General features: G+C 51.2%; 1 protein-coding gene across 1 annotated transcript; it reads right to left on the reverse strand.

Moving 5' to 3' along the window:
* Window positions 1–380: 380 nt before the first annotated feature.
* Fads1 (fatty acid desaturase 1) lies at window positions 381–14,718 on the reverse strand. Its single transcript, XM_048361153.1, has 12 exons — window positions 14,415–14,718; window positions 12,660–12,770; window positions 11,952–12,149; window positions 10,880–10,981; window positions 10,647–10,775; window positions 6,033–6,093; window positions 4,159–4,235; window positions 3,437–3,534; window positions 3,203–3,299; window positions 2,939–3,018; window positions 2,729–2,854; window positions 381–2,203 (listed from the first exon to the last, which is right to left on the reverse strand). Exons 1-12 carry the CDS (start codon window positions 14,619–14,621, stop codon window positions 2,152–2,154), a joined length of 1,338 nt encoding a protein of 445 aa, XP_048217110.1. The 5' UTR covers window positions 14,622–14,718; the 3' UTR covers window positions 381–2,151.
* Window positions 14,719–19,832: the final 5,114 nt, after the last annotated feature.

Consider the following 19,832-nt stretch of genomic DNA (forward strand, 5'->3'; position numbering starts at 1 on the left):
GGAAGGTTCTATTGTTTTTGCTGAGAGCTATTTTAGTAGGCAGTGCTGTGGAGTCCAGCTGAGGCATTGTGTTTGCAAAGGCAAAGAGGACCTAGGGGAATGAATCACGTAGAAACTGGAAATATTGATGGGTAAGGGCACCGAGGAGGCATTGATGCCCACAAAAGCTGGCAAGCAAGTGTAGCTAAGTAGTCCAACACTCCGCAGGTGTTACTGGAAGGACAGTTCTTTGCTTCACCTAACCTTACAGAGTCGTGATCCTCAATACACACATAACGAAGCTTCCATAAGGGGCTTAGGGGTGACAGTGGTTTGGAAAGAAGCACACAGGTGAACACAGGAAATGTAGGGAACACGTGCTGACAAACAGCATGGATTTAAAAACCAATCGTTTTTATTTGGTCAACATTAACTTTATGTTTTAGCTTTACTTCATCAGGATGTGCTAACAATGACATAGAAGACACTGACATTGGGCCCAATTAAAAAGAACACCTCATGACAGGAGAAAGGTGAAAGTCATTTAAAAAAAACAACAACTTTTGAAATCAGAGTCGTAAAACAGTGAGGTATGTGGACTGCCCGTCACCATCTAAGACGCAGGGCCAGCTTTTCCTCAGCAGTCCATCTGAGACTACCCGCTTTACTATTTCTAGTCTTCTGTCACTCCATCTCCCTGTGACCGTGTGAGGCCACACAGGTGAAGGCCGAGAAGGCCTGGTCTTGGCACAGTAGAGCAGGTGCACCAGTGTTTGCTCTGACTGGTGGCTTGTGCCCAGAGCTAGCTGGCATGATTGGCTGGTGCCACCATTCACATCCCAGGGGGCAGGGAACAGGAATGTAGAGGGATGAGCACCTATTCTGGAGGGAGATATTTACATATTCCTATGTTTGCTTTGGGGCCAAGTGTTCAATGGTTCTTATCTTTTCTGACCAGAGGATTAAGCAGACTGTTTCGGTGTTAGACTGATAGGCTTTGGGAAAATTATCCTAAATTCCTATCTGATCTTGACAGTAAGATGCGGAGCAAGAGTGGACAGAGACCTGACTGCAACGACAATCATAAACCAGTGTGTGAACCTACTACAACTAGGAAGTGGTTTAACCCAATGCTAGAATTTAGGGAATACAAGTTGTTTTTACTTATCACTCATACACTTTATGACTCAAATTTTTATCATTTGTGCTTGCGTCTATTTTATTAAACATGGAATTACAGAGTGGGAAGCAAATGAAACAATGGGGAAGCCCACTCGTTTCTGGGGAAGAAAGCAAACTCTCCCCTCTCCTCCTTGCAAGGAGCATGCTCCCAGTCTTGGCAGATGTCTGTTCTAACCAGAGGTCAGAAGAAGATCAAAGGCATTTTTCGCACCACCCAATGACTTGTCTATCTGCTCAGCAGAAAAACATGCCTCTCATTCCCTCTGGAACCAGGGTACAACACAAGCAAAACCAGAGGTGCCAGGATCATCAGCCCAATGACTCCCAAACCACGCTCCTGGCCTTTGCCCTGGCTGCTCCTAAGCTGGAAAATGACTTGTGGCAGCCCCAGCTAGATGTGGGTGGACACCTGGCCAGGGCATCAAGCGGAGCTCCAAGACGAGGGAGGCTGGGTCAACACTGAAAATTCTACACAAGTGACTCGAAGCCTTTTCACATCTTGCTCTAAGCATTCAGCTACTCAGTCTGAGGTTAGCAAGTGGGGAGTGAGAGTGGAGAGGGAGACATGCCCCCATACATGAGTTTTAGGGTACATTTGCCTGACATTGGGCTCAGGAGGTGTCCCCTCATCTGAACCCTCCCCTTTTGCCCTTTGCTCACGAACTGTATTACCAAAGTAGAGAAAAGAAGCAATCCTGGGGCTTGGCTCAGGTGCTAGAGTGCCTGCCTTGCAAGCCTGAGGTCCTGAGGTGCAAGCCCAACCCCACCACCAAAATAAGAAAAGAAACAACACAACAGACTTCCACTCCCTGGGGGAGTTGTTCCAAGTGCCCCCATACCCTGCTAGTCCTAGATCTGTGCCTCTAAGGCAAGGGGGAGGTGTGAGCCCAGATCTTTCTGTCCCTGAACCCACCCTCCTCCATAAGAACCAGTGGTGATGTCCCTCGTGTCCCTCTGCTTTGGCTCCAGTCTCCCATGCGGAGGGGTCTGTTACTGGTGAAGGTAGGCGTCCAGCCAGAGCTGCCCTGACTCCTTCAATGAGCTGCAGGCACACAGGAGGGGACAGTGAGGCAGGCAGGCAAAACAGAGCCCACCAACAGTGGGGCCCAGTCCCAAGAAGTGGGCCCTCTGACCACCTGGAGGCATTCTTCCCTTTGATTCTGTTTTTGTTGTTTTTTTGTCAGCCCTGGGGCTTGAACTCTGGGCCTGAGCGCTGTCCTGGAGGTCTTCAGCTCAAGGTTAGGACTCTACCACTTTGAGCCACAGCACCACTCCCGGTTTTCTGGTAGTTAATTGGAGCTAAGAGTCTCACAGACTTTCCTTCCCTGACTGGCCTTCAACTGTAATCCTCAGACCTCAGCCTCCTGAGTAGCTAGGATTACAGGCGTGAGCCACCAGCGCCTGGCTTTCCCCTTTGATTCTTTACACCGTGGTGTGGGCTGTGGCACTGAGATCCCCAGAGAGCTGGTCCTGAACTACCTTTGTTACCTTCCTGTCACCCCCACAGGCAATATCCCTGCCCCCCCCCCACCACCCTGTTAACCCCGTCCCTCCAGCCAATACTCACTGGACAATGTCGGCGAAGGCCGAGAACAGAGGCTTGGACTGGTATTCGATGCCATACTTGTTACATAGGGACTGCACCAGGGGTGCTACTTTGTGGTAATTGTGTCGGGGCATCGTGGGGAAAAGGCTTCAGGAAGGCAGGAGGAGAGAGTCAGTGCCTGGTTCCCCCCCCCACTCCCCAGCCCTGCCCCCTTCCTGCTTCACCACTCACTGGTGCTCGATCTGGAAGTTGAGGTGCCCGCTGAACCAATCGTTGAAAGCAGATTGGTGGACATTGCACGTGGCCTGGAGCTGGAGGTGAGGGGAGAACGTGACGCAGTGGGAGAGGGAAAGGTGGGTTCTGCCTCTCCAGGGGGAGCTAGCTGCTCACTCCCTTCGTCCTGCAGGACAGATGCCTCAAGAAGAGGACTTTGCCCATGACCCATGTTTTCATTAGTTGTGTTCTACCCAGGTCTTCTGGGTGACTGGCCCTTACCTGCGTGGAGACCCAGTCCTTGTTCCGGTCATGATCAATGTGCATGGGAATGTGGTTCATCTGTGTCACCCACACGAACCAGTTGCTCTCCAGGAACCTGGTGGATGTGGCATTCAGACACCAACAGGACAGGCAGAGCCCAGGGTTCCTGCCCTTCCACCGACAACCACCCCTGCTGCGCCCCAGCCAGCCCCTGTGCCTTCCTGTGCCAGCCCCGCCTGCCTTTCACGCTACCTGACAATGAAGAACAGGCCCAGGAAGCCTTTCAGCCCCAACAGCGGCATGTATGTGAGGAAGACTCGGATGTAGAAGGTGGCCATCCAGGCCAAGTCCTGCGCAAGAACACCAGCGATTCTTCCCACCTCCTGTCCCCAGGCATGCGCAGCCCTTGGCCAGCGCCCTCCCCCATGACTTCTAGTGCCACTGTACCTTTCTTCTGGAGGCACTGCAGCCTCTTGCCCACCCCCTTCCCTAGGGTTCACAGGGTCTCCCTGCCTCCAGCTCCTAACCTGTCTAACTGCTCACAGAAGGATCTTCTGGAACCATGGCCCTATTCAAGCCAGTGCTCTGGCAAAGTCCCAGTTCCTGTCCTGCACCATCAACCAAGCACCACAATGGCTCCAGCCCCACCACTTGTACCCAGTGGGCCAGTGGCCGAGCTCCTCCTTCCCCTCCCAGCTTCTCTGCCCAGAGCCAAGAGTCAGACGTCTCTGTCTTCCCCAGGATTCTCTGCTGGCTCTGGCCCAGCCCAGGACCGTCAGGGACACTGACTGCAATGTTGGGGAGTCGGGTGACCTACCAAGCCCAGGTCACATTGTCCTGCCCGAGTACCTTACACCTGCTTCTACGATCTTCTCTCAACTGGACCTGGAAGCGGGACGTGCCACCTGCAGAGCCCCGTCTCCCGCAGGGCACTGGAGAAGCTAGCAAGAGGGCCATGGGCCGTGGATACTCACCACCCATTTCTTCCTCTGAACAACAAAGTAGAAGATATACCACTGGAAGTAGAGAGGCAGCAAGGCTGGAGGCCCAACTGGAGGACAAAGGAGACAGGGAGGAGCCATAAGCAGGGTCACAAAAGGGCTGTCATGGAGAAAGGGTCCTCAGCATGGCTGCCTCCGGTGCCCTTCCAGCAGCTCCAACACAGCAGGCACTGAGGAGGGCATGGATACAAGCTCTCCATGATGGTGCCAAGAGAGGAAAGTATGGGAGGAGTTCCCCTTTCCCGGAAACTCAATCCCAGGCTTGGCACACAGCCTTTGAAAAGACACTGCTAATTCCCCCTGCACCGCCTGGGCCACAGCCTTGGCTCTGAGTCACCTGCCTTAATCCTGACTGCTCCACCAAACTGGTTTAAGGGGCAGCAAAGTGTGTGTGTGTGTGTGTGTGTGTGTGTGTGTGTGTGTGTGTGTGTGTGTTAGGATGGACCTTGCTGGCCCTCCCAGACCTAGAGACGCACCTGATGCTATCTTTAACCCCACCTACCCACAGTGGAGCTGGTCCTGGAGCTTGAACTCAGGGCCTGGCTACAGTCCCTGAGCTTTTGTATTCAAAGTTCACACTCTACTATTTGAGCCACAGCTCCATTCTAGCTTTTTGGTGGTTAATTGGAGCTAGGGGCGTCACAGACTTTCCTGCCCAAGCTGGCTTCAAACTGTAATTCTCAGATCTCGGCCCCTTTAAATGTCTAGGATTTCAGGTATGAGCCACCAGCGCCCAGTGACTCCTGTATCTTGATGTGCTCTGGATTTTTATATTCTTTCTTATGGAAGCCTCTGTTCTACCCTTCTGCTCTATCCACCTTTCTCAGTAGGAACTGTTGATGATAAATAGTTGGGATTAAATTCCTTCAAACTTATTTATTTTGCTGGTCCAGGGGCTTGAACCTGGGCCTGGGCTCTGTCCCTGAGCTTCTTTTGCTCAAGGCAAGTGTTCTACCACTTGAGCCACAGCACCACTTTAGCTTTTTCTGAATAATTTACTGGAGATAAGAGTCTCATAGACTCTCCTGCCCAGGCTGGCTTCAAGCCATGATCCTCAGATCTTAGCGTAGCCAGGGTTACAAGCATGATCCTCCAGTGCCCAACTGCCTTCAAACTTTAAAAGGAGTTTTAAAAGTCCAATTTTGCAGCATTACGGAGCAGACTTTCAAAGCAGGAAATACAGAGCAGGTTCTAGAAAGAGCTTACGTGACAAATTCTTTTGTTCACAAGCCATACTCCCGCTCAGCGATGAGGAATGGGCCCTGTCAGTTTACCATGACATGACCTCCAGTCTCTGTTGGACAAGGCTGAGCACTTTAGCAAGGGATCCAGGTACCGGCGGCTCACAGCAGTAATCCCAGTGACTAAGGAGGCTGCAATCTGATTGTTACACTTCAAAGCCAACCCAGGCACACAAACTGACATTCTTTTGAAATAGCCAATCAAAAGACAGAAGTAGAGGTGTGGAAAAGCACCACACAAGTGCCAGAACACCAGCAGTGAGTGAAAAAGCCTAAGTGAGAGCCCAAGGCCCTGAGTTCAAACCCTAGTATTGGTGTGTGTGTGTGCGCGCACATGTGCACACACACACTCACTCTGACACAGACACAGTTCTAGCAGGCGGCCCCTATAAACAACTCGGTTTCTCATGGGAACAAGGTTAAGACAAGAACCCATTTGCCCCCAACCTAAATGAGTAACAAAACTGTAGCCTGTGGCCTTTGCTCAGTGGAGAAGGCACCTGTTCCCAGGGTAGTTGGGGAGCCATGTGCTCCCTCCCCATGTCCCTCAGCACCAGCTCCCCAAGGCCACTCCCTGGGTGACTCACTGAGGAAGGTGGTACTCACTGAGGAAGAAGTACTTGTGCTGGTGGTTGTAAGGCATGTACTTTTTCTTTTGTTTCCCAAGCTGTGAAGCAGAGCAAACACAAGGCAGCAGTTATCATTCACAAACCAGTCACTCACACCCCTCCTGTAACCTAACCACACACCACCACCCCCAGAAGCGGAGGCTTATGGGAAGGTATCCACAGGCCCAGACAGGCCCAGCAGCTGGAGCAAGAGGCATGGGCCGCCCTCAGTGGAGGGTCACATGATACAGCCCACATGAAGCATAAGTTGCCAACAGATGTTCAGGACTTAGCACTATAAGGTCCTTCCCAGAGGGCTTCATGCAGACATCCCCACCTCATTAAGTCTCCACCCAGTTACCTGGGTAACCAACAAACCTGGAGGCAGTTACCTCCCCCTTCCCGAGGTCATATCCTAATCCACCTGGCCACACCCCCCCACCCCCCCCACCCCCATCTTAGATAAGGCAGGGCTGGGTGGGGGTCGCCCCTTCTCTCCCTTCCCTCTGGCCGGGCATCATGTCAGCCACAGGTTAGCAGTTCAGTAATGAACTCTTCTCTCCTGCCTGAATAAAGCGTGGCGTTCTCCTTTACCGGCTACCTACTTTAAAAACCTAACAATCACATTCATCTAAAGACTGTCCTGAGCTTCCCAGGTTCCCCCACCTCCGCTTGCTATCTCCCACCTTGTAGTCTTGGGACATCAATGTCAGCAAGGAAAGCTATCTCACCCTTGTGTGGGTAAGTACTTGAAATATGTCTAATCTCCATCAATACCTTTTGATCTGGATTTACATTTTAAAAGCCATTTGAAAGCCAAGCAAAGTCTAACAAGTATTTGTGCAAAGGTTACTGAGCACAGTAGGCCGACTGAAAATTCCGGCCAGTGCTCTTCAGTGGACAGTAATTTTGTAAGCTGGGCCATGGAGGGGATAGGCAGAGGCCATGGGACCAAATGGTCAGTGCAGAGCTCCAGAGTGGAGAGAACCTCATCTGCTGCTCTCTCCGTGGTTCCTGAATTTCTTGTCCCAGTTAGTCTTGGCGACCAGCCAGAGTTTTGGCCTCTCCTCTCACATCCACCCCAGTCTCAGGTCATCCACTGAAAGCCTGGGCTGCACAGAACGCTTGAACTAGACAAGCATTCCTTGTAGATGCCAGATTCATTCAGCAAGCATTGGAGGGCCTACTCTGCCAACTACTGTTCTTCATGCTGGGGTACAGAGCTGAATGGCACCCTTCCTGCTCATACAATGCTTGTAAGTTAAGGAATGGAAGCTCAAAGTAATATACAGACTGCAGACAAGAAACATGGACAGAAAAGCAGCGATTTGGAAAAGGTCCACAGGTCTGACCCCAAACTTCGACTTAATGTCACAAAAGGGCAAGCAATGTAAATGCTCAGGGGAGAACACTTAAAAGCAAAAAGAACAGCCAGAACAAAGGCTTTTGGGTTGTCTAAGAGTAAACTCAGAGGGAGCCAGGCCAAGGAGCACCTCGGGAAGTAATGAAGTCCAGAGGTGTTGCATGATCCACTTTATGCTTGAAGAGAGAGAGTCATCTGGCCAGATGTGTGGAAATGAATCACAGATGTAGAATCCTTCCCAGGATACACCAGACTAGATGCTAGTTTGACATGGTTTGGGCTCGGTCAATGGGAAGCTATTGGGAGGTAATGAGGCCTTCAGAGGTGGACAGCAGTGGGAGGGAATTGGGTCGCCAGGAACCTTCAGAAGAGGTGAATGAAATTCTTCTTGTGGGAGCCCCTCGTTGACTGTCTTGGAGTGGCTTGCTAAGAGCCTGTCCTGGCTTCCTTATCTCCTTGGGTGACTATTTCTTTTTTTTTTTTTTGCCAGTCCTGGGGCTTGGCCTCAGGGCCTGAGCACTGTCCCTGGCTTCTTTTTGCTCAAGGCTAGCACTCTGCCACTTGAGCCACAGTGCCACTTCTGGCCATTTTCTGTATATGTGGTGCTTGGGAATTGAACCCAGGTCCTCATATATACAAGGCAAGCACTCTTGCCACTAGGCCATATCCCCTGGGTGACTATTTCTTACAGGCACTTTGTCATGGCACCTGCCATGAGATTACTTATCAGAAACCCCTCTCCTGAACTCTCGGGGGCTATGAAGAATACCCAACCCAGGACATTTTATTATAGCAATGGGAAATGGTCTAACACACCAGGGGAGAGGGGGCAGTGGAGCTGCAGATTTGATGGAGTTGGGCTATATTCTGGAGGCAGGGAAGTAAATATGGCTTGCTGATAAGCTGGAGAAGGGGACAAGTCATGCCAACCTAAGCAACAGAAACTGAGAGGAGGGCTGGGAATATGGCCTAGTGGCAAGAGTGCTTGCCTCGTATACATGAGGCCCTGGGTTCAATTCCCCAGCACCACATATACAGAAAATGGCCAGAAGTGGCGCTGTGGCTCAAGTGGCAGAGTGCTAGCCTTGAGCAAAAAGAAGCCAGGGACAGTGCTCAGGCCCTGAGTCCAAGCCCCAGGACTGGCCAAAAAAAAAAAAAAAAAAGAAAGAAACTGAGAGGAAGCCCAGAAAGGAAGCATTCTCTTAGCATGATGAGCAGAGAAACTACTAGGTAAAGGGGCCCCTCCGCTGCGGCCTCCTCAGTTGGCAACCAGAGGCCCTTAGGATTCCAAGAGCTTTGCCTTACTGGATTTAGATGCCCGGAGGTCAGAAGGGTTCTGTTAAGGGCAATGCCCCTGGCACCTCCTGTCCTCCAGGAGAAGTGGGGGGTGCAGATGCCGAGTTCCCAGGAGGGACCAAACTAAGCCCAAGCAACTTATAACAAACACATGTTAGGCTAGGAGGAAAAAAAAGTGGAGTTACTTTGGTTCCCCAATCATGGCTGCAGACATGTGTCCTCAAAACCCAGTACAAGCAAGCCAAGTAGGCAGTGGTAGGAGATTCTTTTCACTTGGCCTCCCCACTTCTCAGCTGTAGAGACAGCTCAAATGCAGACAACTGATGTTGCTAATAAGTAACCCAGGCTGTGCTCAAAGCAGCTGTGGGATCCGGGAAGGGGCCGGGGCAGGTACGTCCCCCGGTGCAGGGCTGACCCTCACACAGCACCGGACAGGAAACAAACCATAAGGAAGTTGATGCTGGGGCTGGGAATATGACCTAGTGCTAAAGTGCTCGCCTCATATACATGAAGCCCTGGGTTCGATTCTTCAGCACCACGTTATACCAGAAGTGGCGCTGTCAAGTGGTAGAGTGCTAGCTTTGAGTAAAAAGAAGCCAGGACAGTGCCAAAGCCTTTCTACAGCACTGTGCTTCAGGCCGGAGGGAGTTAGGACAGGCTGCCTTGAACTCATGCCTGAATCCCAAACATATCCCATAAGCGATGCATTCCTGGCAAGCTCAAATGTCATTAGGTCGGGGGAAGGGACCTGGCAGAACTCTTGATGGCAGCATGGAGCCTGGGGACACAGGGTTTTAAATTAACTTTCCAAGGAACTCTGCTGGCCTTTGGAACTTTAAACTGCTTATACTCCCTGAAAACATTCATTAGGTCTCCACTCCCAATCACTCTTCCTTCAGCAGCTGCATTCTGAGACTTGCATTCAAGGCCTTGTGCTTGCTAGGGCAGGCACTATACTACTTGAGCTCTACCCCTAGCCCTGCATTCTGGTTTTTACTCATAACCTCAGATTTGATAAGTTATCTGGAAATCAGGCTGGGAAAAAGTCCACTTCTCCCTTGGTATCCATGGAAGTGGTTCTAGGTGTTTGAATTTCTTCTACGAAGAGGCATGCGATTTGGAAATAACAGAAGCACAGCCATGCAGGATACTTTACATGGAGTCCCATGAGGCTAGTGAGATAAAGCTCTGATTGGTTGCTTTATGGTTTTTTGTTTTGCAATGCCAGGGATTGAACCTAGGACCTCACTCAGGCTCTAGCGTTCTACCACTCAGCTATACCCAGCCCACTCCAATATACTGTAAATCCTCTCGTGATTACTACCTAACACAATGTAAATGCTGTGTAATTAGTTGTTCTGTGTTAAGAAATAATGACTATGAAAGGTCTGCATGTTTGGTGCGATGCAGCTTTTTCCCACTGAGTATGTAGATGCATGGTTCCTTAAATGCCCGGATGCTGACTCAAAGCATATGGCTGGCCAGCTGCTCAGTGGAGGCATGGTCCCAGAATGGGCATCAAAGCCAAGTGAGAGAGACTTCCCCGAATGGGGAGGCCTTGCAGCACGAAGAGAAAACACAGTCCAAGAGAAAGAAGCACCAGGCACTGGAGGGTGGGTGGTGACACCTGCCTGCAACAGGGTGTCAAACAGTCCCCTGGGAGGCATTACGCATCGTGTGCAAGAATGAGCAGGGGCCTGCATGAAGTCTCCTGTTACTCTCTGGATCGTATGCAGCATGTGGTGAACTATTTTCCCATAGAACTCACAAGAAGGGATGGTGACTCTCTCCTGGATGACCATGGGGACTGCCTGTCACCTTCCAAACTTCCCAAGGTCAAGGACCTCAGTCAGCACAGCCCATTGCCACCTACACTACCAAAACTACTGTTTTCCCCAAAGCCCTCCAGACCGGCTACTCTCCCTTCCCCAGGACCTTTGCACCTCCACTCACCTCCACAGAAAGGACTTTCCCCAGGGCAAAGAAGAGGGGATGCATGTTGATGTCTGGGTCTTTGCGGAAGCAGTTGGGCTTGGCATGATGCTGGAAATGCATGTGGTTCCACCAACTGGCCGGGGCTCCCTACAGGTGATGAAGGAAGAGGAGGAAAACCTAGCATCAAACCCCCCAACACACCCCTAGCCCTTTGTTCCCTGGAGTTTCAAAGAACTGCCCACACCACTGACCTTCAAGTGGCCAATCACGAAATGATGCAGCAGGTGGTTCCAGGTAGAGGTGCCAAACACTGACAGATGCCCAAAGTCGTGCTGCAGCCACCCAGCCTGGGCCTAGGGAAAGCAAGGTCAACACGGGGCGTGGCTCATCCACCCACAATCCCTTGGGCTGCCCTCAGCAGTCCCTTCAGCCTCATCCCCCAGACTGTGATGGCCGCACTCCCCCAAGAGGAGAGAAAACCCAGTCCTCGATTCTGCCTGTCAGACCCTGACTTGCATGTGTGTGGAAGCAAGTTAGTTTCCCCAGCTCTGAAGTCCAATCAACATCCACAATACAGTAAGAACTCAGAAGCCAGGAGAAGGCTTGCTGAATGAGTTCTGACAGCCAAGTACAGGCCTAACGATGATTATAGCATGTCCAATAAAGTCAGGGTAGGGAGAGAACCAAGTACTGGTGAAAAGTCAGGATCTTAGTTCTTGGTGTACTTGGGCTATAACAGAACCCTGAACTTGAAGTTTCAGAGAACAGATTCTACATGAAGAAGGGAACCATGTGAAGAGCATGGAAAGGGAAAGAGAGAAAATGAAGATAGCCACATGGTCTATGAGCAGGTAAGAGCCATGGCTGGCCAGCCAAAGTGGCTTACACCTGTAAATCTAGCAACAGAGGTGACTGAGATGAGAAAGATCAGTTTGAAGCCTGCGTGTGCAGGAAGTTTATAAGATCCCATACAACCAATCAAAAGCTCATGATGCTACACTCCTATCGTTCTGGCTAGTAAGTAGAAGGATCACAGTCCTGGCTAGCTTCCAGGGGAAAAAGTGAGACCCTAGTTAAAAAAAAAATCACAAAAGCATAAAGAACTGAGAGTGCCATGTGGTAGACTACCTGCCTGGAAAGCACATGGCTCTGAGTTCAAACCCAAGCACTCAGTGCCCAAATAAAAAGACAATAGAATATGTATTTTCTTTCTGCATCAGCTCTCCTGACTATCTTAAAATCTGCAGGCAGGATTCCTGGCCTTCTGAAAGCTTTCCCCACAATGCCAAGCGTTGCTCTGCCTGATCAGCCGAAGGCTCTCACCTGAACTGTGCTGAGCAGCACCGCACAGAGCAGGAAAGGCACCAAGGACGTCCCAAAGACCCACAGGGTAAGCCAGGCGGCCACGTCCAGCAGCAGGATGTGCAGCAGGTAGAGCAGGAAGAAGAAGTGGTTGGCCTTCATGAGTCCCATTCGCTCCACCGTGGCCCGCAGTTCTCGGAACTCATTAGTCAGTTCTTTCTGTGGAAAAGTGGGAAGTGTTCGTTCTTTCTACCCCTGAACCTACAACCCAAGCCTGCTGGACACAAGGGCCCTGTCTCGCTCGAGTACCTGTGGAAGCTGTGGGAAGTCCCTCCACAGTCTGAAGCAAAGATACCATGACAACAAGGAAGTCTGACAAAGAGTTACTAATCAGAATGGACCCAGGTCCAGCAGCTGGGCACACCTGACTCTGGTTCTTTGCCATTTACTGTATGAGATCCCCACTGGCTGTGTGGATTAACTTTGAGCCTCAGTTTTCTCATATGTAAATACATGAGAACTGTTTGAGTATATGCTAATAGGAAGGTCTCACGATGATGATGATGATGATAGTGCTAGTGGTGGGAGCCTTGGGAGAAGCAGAGGTTTCAAAGGCCTGCTTGGTTTAGCCCATGTGAAAAGGACCACATGACTCCTGTGAACTGTCACCTGTAATCCTATCTAGGTTTTGTCCCTCTCCCCCTTCCCCAACAGCAAACAGGGTCTCACATGTTTGGTGGGTTCAAAGCTGGGCTGCTCTGGAGACAGTTCTCCAATCAGGAGAGAGTTCATATACTTCTTCACAAGGCCCTTGTTGATGTGGAATGCTACAAAGGGATCCTGTCAATGTGGGGAGAAGACAGATAAGTGAGAGGGGGATCAGTCCCAGGCTCCTGGCATTCACAACAAAGGGCACTCTCCTGCTAGCAAGTTAAAGAAGAAGCCACCTCCTCCTCCTGCTAGCTTTTCTTCCCTAGTGATCGGGCATTCCCGGTGTTTGAGTTCCCCTCAGAAGGCTGCTACACAGAGGGTCAAAAGCCTCCCCTGAGGGCCATCCAGAAAGACCTACCTGGACTGATCCCTGGGTCTGAGGGCAGTTTTTACCCAAGGATTTAGCATGGGTTAGAAAAGCCAGAAGGTGAACTATGCGATTTCTTTTCTAGCAGAATGTTCAACAAGTGCTTTACCTTCTTAGCCAGCTTCTCCATAAATTGCCATGAGGACGAGGAGGATCCTCTCTCTATACCTGAGCTGGAGAAGCTGCCCAGATCTCCCATCTCCCCTCCATAGCTGCTCTTTGCAACTTTTCCTATTTTTCCCAGCACCCTGACCACTCCTTGCCCCCACAATAATTAAATTTCAGTTATGTAAGGTAGGTTCCTCCAAGATAAGATTCTTGTCTGTAGATGGGGGAGACCTCAAGCCCAATAAACCACAGAAGGGGCAATGGGGAGGAGCACCCCCCCTCCCATAATGGCATCGACCACTTCTAATCCCACTTGGGTGGGAAAGCCAAGTGCTGGGGTTCCCTCTGCACATGCGCCAACCTAGGTAGGACAGCACGGCTATCTGGGTTCCAGAGGTCACCAGAATGACCAGGTTGTGGTCTAGCCTCTAGGCTACTTGAAAGGGAGAGGTGGGTCCTCTTTTTTCCCCAGATTCTAAGTTCAGGGGCAAATAAAAGGAAACACTCTTGCTGCCAAGGGGGAGTGGGGATGGGGAGGGCATTAAGACCTCACCCCAAGGCAATACAATTCACAGGATGACAGAGGAATCCAACAAGAAATCATCCTGAGTGGGTAATGAGTTCAAACAAACGCCCCAACTTTTGGATCCCTAGGGGTAACTTTCAGCTCTATCCCAGTACTCTGGTCCAAGGGAAAAAGCTCTGAGGATGGATGGTCTGGAGAGAAAGACAGCAGCAGGGCCGAGACCGGGCATGAGGGAGGAGGAGCCCGTCCCTTTCCCATCTCAGCACCGGGGATCCCAGGGCAGCCGGCTCCCCCCAGGCGTCTGGGGGCCGGGTGCGCCCCCCCACCCCCACCCGCACACGAATCCGACGCGGCTGCGCGATCCCCGCGGACGAGGCTCCCTCTCCCTCCCCTCGTCCCCCGCTCCCAACCCCGTCCGGCGGGCAGCACCACCCTCCGCCCCCGGCGCCCTGCCCAGCCTTCGCCCACCCAGCTCCGGCTCCGGCTCCGGCCCAGTCCCGCAGGTCGCGGGCCCGGACTACGGAGGAAAGGCACGGCGCGCAGCCAGCCGTTTCTTTGTGTGTGCACGCTGCCGGCCTCCATGCCCACCCCAGCTCCTCGGAGCCCCAATCCGGTCCGCCCGAGGACTCCCCCCAAAGACCGTAAGGAGCAGCGGATCGGTCCCCGGGGCGGCTTTTCTCCGGAATCAGCGGGAGGTTCCGCCCCGAGGGCCAGACTTCCCGTTTCGGGCCGGGGCGTCCGGGACCGGCGTCCCCCGCCTGCAGGCGCTCACCGTGGCATCCTGGCCGGCGTAGTGGCTGATGACCCGGGAGCCGCCCGGGTGCCGGCGGGTGAACTCGCTGATGTTGTACACCTTCCGATCGATCACGAGCCACCGCTCCCGCTCGCGCCCCGAGCGCTGCGCCACCTCTTCCCAAGTGAAGTAACGCGGGCCCGGCCGCTGGGCCTCGCTGCCGGCGGTCACCGCGCCGGGGGTCATGGCTGGCTGGCTGGCCGGCGGTCTGGAAACCCACCCAGTCCGTCCGTCTGTCAGTCAGTGGCGGACGCGTCAGGCGCGCGCTCGGGCCGCCGAGGGGAGCGCCCGCCGCCCGCCGGGAAGAGCTCGGGAGAAGGGGGGATCCGCTCGTGCGCGCCCGGCCCCCGTCGCCCGCGCCTTTGGGTTTTCAGCACCCGCGGCGCGGACCGCCGGGAGGAGCAGCGCGCGCTCCCATTGGCTGAGCCGCATGGCGTGGGGAGCTGGCCCCGCCCACTCTCCGGCCCGAATGGGCGGGAGGGCGGGCATCCTTCCCCCCCAACCCCCCCACCCACCCCATCGCCGCCGCCGCGGCCACCTCCGCCGAGCGCCTCCGACGATGACGCGTGGTCCCCGGGAGGGCGCCCCCTAGCGGACGCCCGGCGCGCCCACCGCCCGAGGCCGCTTCCTGACGGGGGAGCGAGCGGCCCGGGGAAGCCCTTCCTCCCCCGCCGCGGGCCGCGGCGGGCGCCCGGAATAACGGTTCCTGCGGAGCCCTTGGGTGCGCTCCAGCTGGACGGCCCAGGCCGAGGCCCGGAGCACAGACGGGAGCCTGGCGGGGGCCCGCGGGAATCCCCGCTTCCCTCCCGGTAGGGACGTGGGATGGGAAACACTTGGAGCAGCTTGAAAGATGGCGGCGTGAGCTAGGAAACGTCCTCCTGACCCAGCAGGGGTGAGGCGAGGGAGCATTATACACCTGGAAAAAAGGGGGTGGGGAAAGAAGACTGGCGGCGGGGGGGGGGGGACGGGGGGGGCGGGGAGGAGAGAGGAAGGAACGCGCCGGAATCCGGACGGGCTCGGGCCCCGGTGGGCCGCCGCCGTCTGTGGACCTGAGTGAGGCGAGCGGGTGGAGAGGCCCGGACTCCCCGCGACGAAACCATCGCCCGGTCAAGTGCATAGGCTTCGTGGGATGGCACGGCCCAGCGCATCCACACGAGGCGCCACCGCACACGGATCTCCAGCCTCGTGGGGGGAGCCCTTCACGTCCACGCGACACGCGAGAGCCGCGCAGGAGGCGAGGCCCTGCATACAGACCCACCACGTAAGCCAACTCGCTCCCTCCTACCGTCTCAGAATCTGGTGACAACTTCGCTCCCACTTTGTGATTCCACAGATTATTGAGAGCAGGCGCCATTTAGCAGAGTGACCTCCACGCCCTGGCATGTGGTTGCAAATGACGGGGTTGTGTTATATAGCTTGTGACTGAGTCGCATTCTGAAATATATATACATATATATATATATATATGTTTTCTCTATCCAGGTACCCATTGGTGGACGCTTAAGAGGAACTCATATCTTGGCTATTGTTAATAATGTTGCAATACAAATAAGAGTGCCTCTCTGTCTGTCTCTCTGTCTCTGTCTCTCTGTCTCCCCCCCCCCCCCCCCGTGTCTTTCCTATCATTTGAGATTCTGGCTTTTCCTTGGTTAATGGGGGAGTCTCATGGATTTGTCGGCTGGGGCTGGCTTCAGATCTCACTCGTGAATAAACAGGATTACAGGGGTGAGCCACCTGGCCAGACATCTCTTCAACATACAGATTCCTTTCCTTGGGAGATAGTCTCATTAGTGGGGCAGCTGGATCATACAGTAGCTCTTTTATTTAAAAATAATATTTTGAGGAACCTCCATACAATCACTGTAGGAGTGACTTATGTTTCCACCAGCAGTCCCACAAAAGAATTCCCTCATGGTGATCATTATTTTCACTAGAGGGAAATCTCATGATTTTTTTTTTGTTCTGTTTTTTTTTTTTTTTGGCCAGTCCTGGGGCTTGGACTCAGGGCCTGAGCACTGTCCCTGGCTTCTTTTTGCTCAAGGCTAGCACTCTACCTCTTGAACCACAGCGTGCCATTTCCGGCTTTATATATATATGTGTGTGTGTGTGTGTGTGGTGCTGAGGAATCAAACCCAGGGCTTCATGTATACGAGGTGAGCACTTTACCACTAGGCCATATTCCCAGCCCTATCATGATTTTACTTAGCACTTCCCTGATGATTAGTGATGTTGAACATTTGAAGAATATACCTGTTGACCATTTTTATGTCTTCTTTCAAGAAATGCCTAACCAAGTGCTTTGCCTCTGCGTATGTGTGCGCATGCGCATGCGCCTGAGCTCACTTTGAGCTAGAGCCTTGCTATGTAAGGTTTGTCTTAACCTCACAGTCCTCGAGCTTCTCATAATTGCTGGGATTCCAGGTATATGCCACCACACCTGGCTTATCTGACTACTTCTAACTGTATTTCTTGTCTAATTGTCTTTGAGATAAGTTCTTAATATATTTTCTTGGATATTAATAAACTCATTAACAAGTGTGTGATTTACAACTATTTTTTCCCATTCGTGTTGTTGACTGTTTCCTTGGGTGTGCAGAAGACTCTAGTTTTGCATAGGCCTTGAACTCAGAGCCTGAGCACTGTTCCTCAGCCTTTTGCTCAAGGCTAGTGCTTTACCCCTTGAGACACGATTCCACTTCTATGTTACTTGTGCTTTTGAGACTATATCCAAAAATTCGTTGCCCAGTTCAATGTCATCAGGCTGTTGTGTTGTGTTTTCTTGTATTAGTTTAGAAGATCATTAGGTAGACACAGCATGGCTGCATATGAGTGTTTAAAATGAAACATATGAGGGAAACTGTTATGATAGTCTGTCAGGAAGATAATACCAAGAGACTAAGGTATTAGGCTCATTAATAGGCATGAGTCACTGTGCCTCCATTCTTTTCCCATGCTTTTCTTTTTCTCATTCTACTTTAGGACTAAATGATTATCTTCCCCTTAGCCAAACAAAACATCCTCATACCTTATAGCTTTATCTTCCCAACCTTGAACATGCCTAATTTTGGCAGCTAAACAAAGTTAGTCCTAATTAGTATTTGGATGGGAGACAGTCTGGAAATATGGGGGTGCTATAGGCTTTTAAAAAAGAAAGAGAAAGGCCAGGCACCGGTGGCTCACACCTGTAATCCCAGCTACTCAAGAGGCTGAGATCTGAGGATCATGGTTCAAAGCCAGCCCTGGCAGAAAAGTCAATGAGACTCTTATCTCCAATTAACCACTAGAAAACCGGAAGTGGCACCGTGGCTCAAAGTGACAGAGTGCTAGCCTTGACCAATAAAGCTCATAGACAAGGCCCAGGCCCTGAGTTCAAGCCCCACAGCCAACAAAAAAGGGGGTGAGGAGCAAAGGAAAAAAATCTGACCCTCTTATAAGCTTGCACATTGTTTTCCTTTCTGTTTCTTTTTGTTTGTTTTTGTTGCCAGTCCTGGGGCTTGAACTCGGGGCCTGAGCACTGTCCCTGACTTCTTTTTGCTCAAGGCAAGCACTCTACCTTTTGAGCCACAGCACCACTTCCGGCTTTTTCTATATATGTGGTGCTGAGGAATCAAACCCAGGGCTTCATGTGTATGAGGCGAGCACTTTACCACTAGCCCATATTCCCAGCCCTTTCTGTTTCTAGGGAATTTAGTTACATATATTAATTAGAGTTTTTAACTCTTAGGGACCTTAATTTGTAGTTGTCATCAGGAAGTTAGCTCTGACAAAAGTTGGAAGCCAACCAAGCAGAATGAGATTTCTATTTCCAACTAATCACCCAAAAGTCTGACATGGATCTGTGGCTTAAGTGTTACCTTTGAGCATAAAAGCTCAGTGACAGTGTCCCGGCCCTAACTTCAAGACAAAAACCAACAACAGCACACCTGGAAGTAGTGGTATAGCTCAAGTGATAGAGTACCAACCTTGAGTAGAAAAGCCAAGCAAGAATAAGAGACCCTGGGTTCAAGCTTCGGTACCAGCACAAAAGAAAAATAAAAGTGAAGAAAGTAATTGTGAACTGTCACATCTTCCTGTGTACCTATCAGACCTAAGTCCTAGAAGCATGAGGGTTCCACTGAACCGGTCTTTCTGTAACAAGGGACTTTAATTGGATCAAAATTTTGCCTCTATTCTCTTAGGAATGTTGGTTTGGGTTTGGTTTGGTTTGGTTTGGGCTAAGTCTGAGCTTTAAATGGTTGTTTGTGTAACTTCTCCTCAGCCTCAGCTTTCCATACTTGAGAATATGTTTAAGTTTTCTAGTACAGAAAGGCCATCTTTTACATGGAAATGGAGGTTTTATCTCACAGCTATGTAACTCACTTTGTGTGTGTATGTGTATGCATGCATGTGCACGCATGTGACAATACTCAAGCTTGAATTCATTCTCACACTCTTGCTTGGCTTTTTTGCTAAGGCCGGGGGTCCTTTACCACTTGAACTACAGTTCCACTTCCAGCTTTGTAGTAATAAATTGGAAATAAGGATCACCCAGGCTGGCTCTAAACTTTGTTCCTTGGATCTCAGCCTCCTGAGAATTTAGGAATAGAAGTGTGAGCCCCTGACACCTGGCAGCTCACTTAATAACAATGTTTGGATTGCTTTTAAAAACAAGGTTCAACAGCTAGCCTTCAATTGAATTAATTGTTTCTTGTTGACAAGTTTGATAATATAGGGCTGGGAATATGGCCTAGTGGCAAGAGTGCTTGCCTTGTATACATGAAGCCCTGGGTTCGATTCCCCAGCACCATATATATAGAAAATGGCCAGAAGTGGCCCTGTGGCTCAAGTGGCAGAGTGCTAGCCTTGAGCAAAAAGAAGCCAGGGACAGTACCCAGGCCCTGAGTCCAAGGCCTAGAACTGGCAAAAAAAAAAAAAAAAAAAAAAAAAGACAACAAAGTTTGATCATATAGGGGCTGGGAATATGGCCTAGTGGCAAGAGTGCTTGCCTTGTATACATGAGGCCCTGGATTCGATTCCTCAGCACCACATATACAGAAAATGGCCAGAAGTGGTGCTGTGGCTCAAGAGGCAGAGTGCTAGCCTTGAGCAAAAAAGAAGCCAGGGACAGTTCACGGCCTAGGACTGGCCAAAAAACAAAAAACAAAAAAAAAAAGTTTGATAATATAGTGATAGCATAAGCTCACTTTGCCAGTAAGTCTACATAGGAAAACTGTGCATCTGTTTTATGATTAATACTAAAAATTCTGAAGACAAGCCTATTTTAGTTTAACACCTATCACTTAATAAAGATTACCCAAGTCACATGAACTTGAAATGCACGTATGATGATTTTTGTTGTTGCTGTTGTTGTGCTACAGTTGGAACTTGGGGCTTCCTGCTTGTTAGGTAACATAATCT

The sequence above is a fragment of the Perognathus longimembris genome, chromosome 13, assembly GCF_023159225.1.
Source record: "Perognathus longimembris pacificus isolate PPM17 chromosome 13, ASM2315922v1, whole genome shotgun sequence".
NCBI lineage: Eukaryota > Metazoa > Chordata > Mammalia > Rodentia > Heteromyidae > Perognathus > Perognathus longimembris.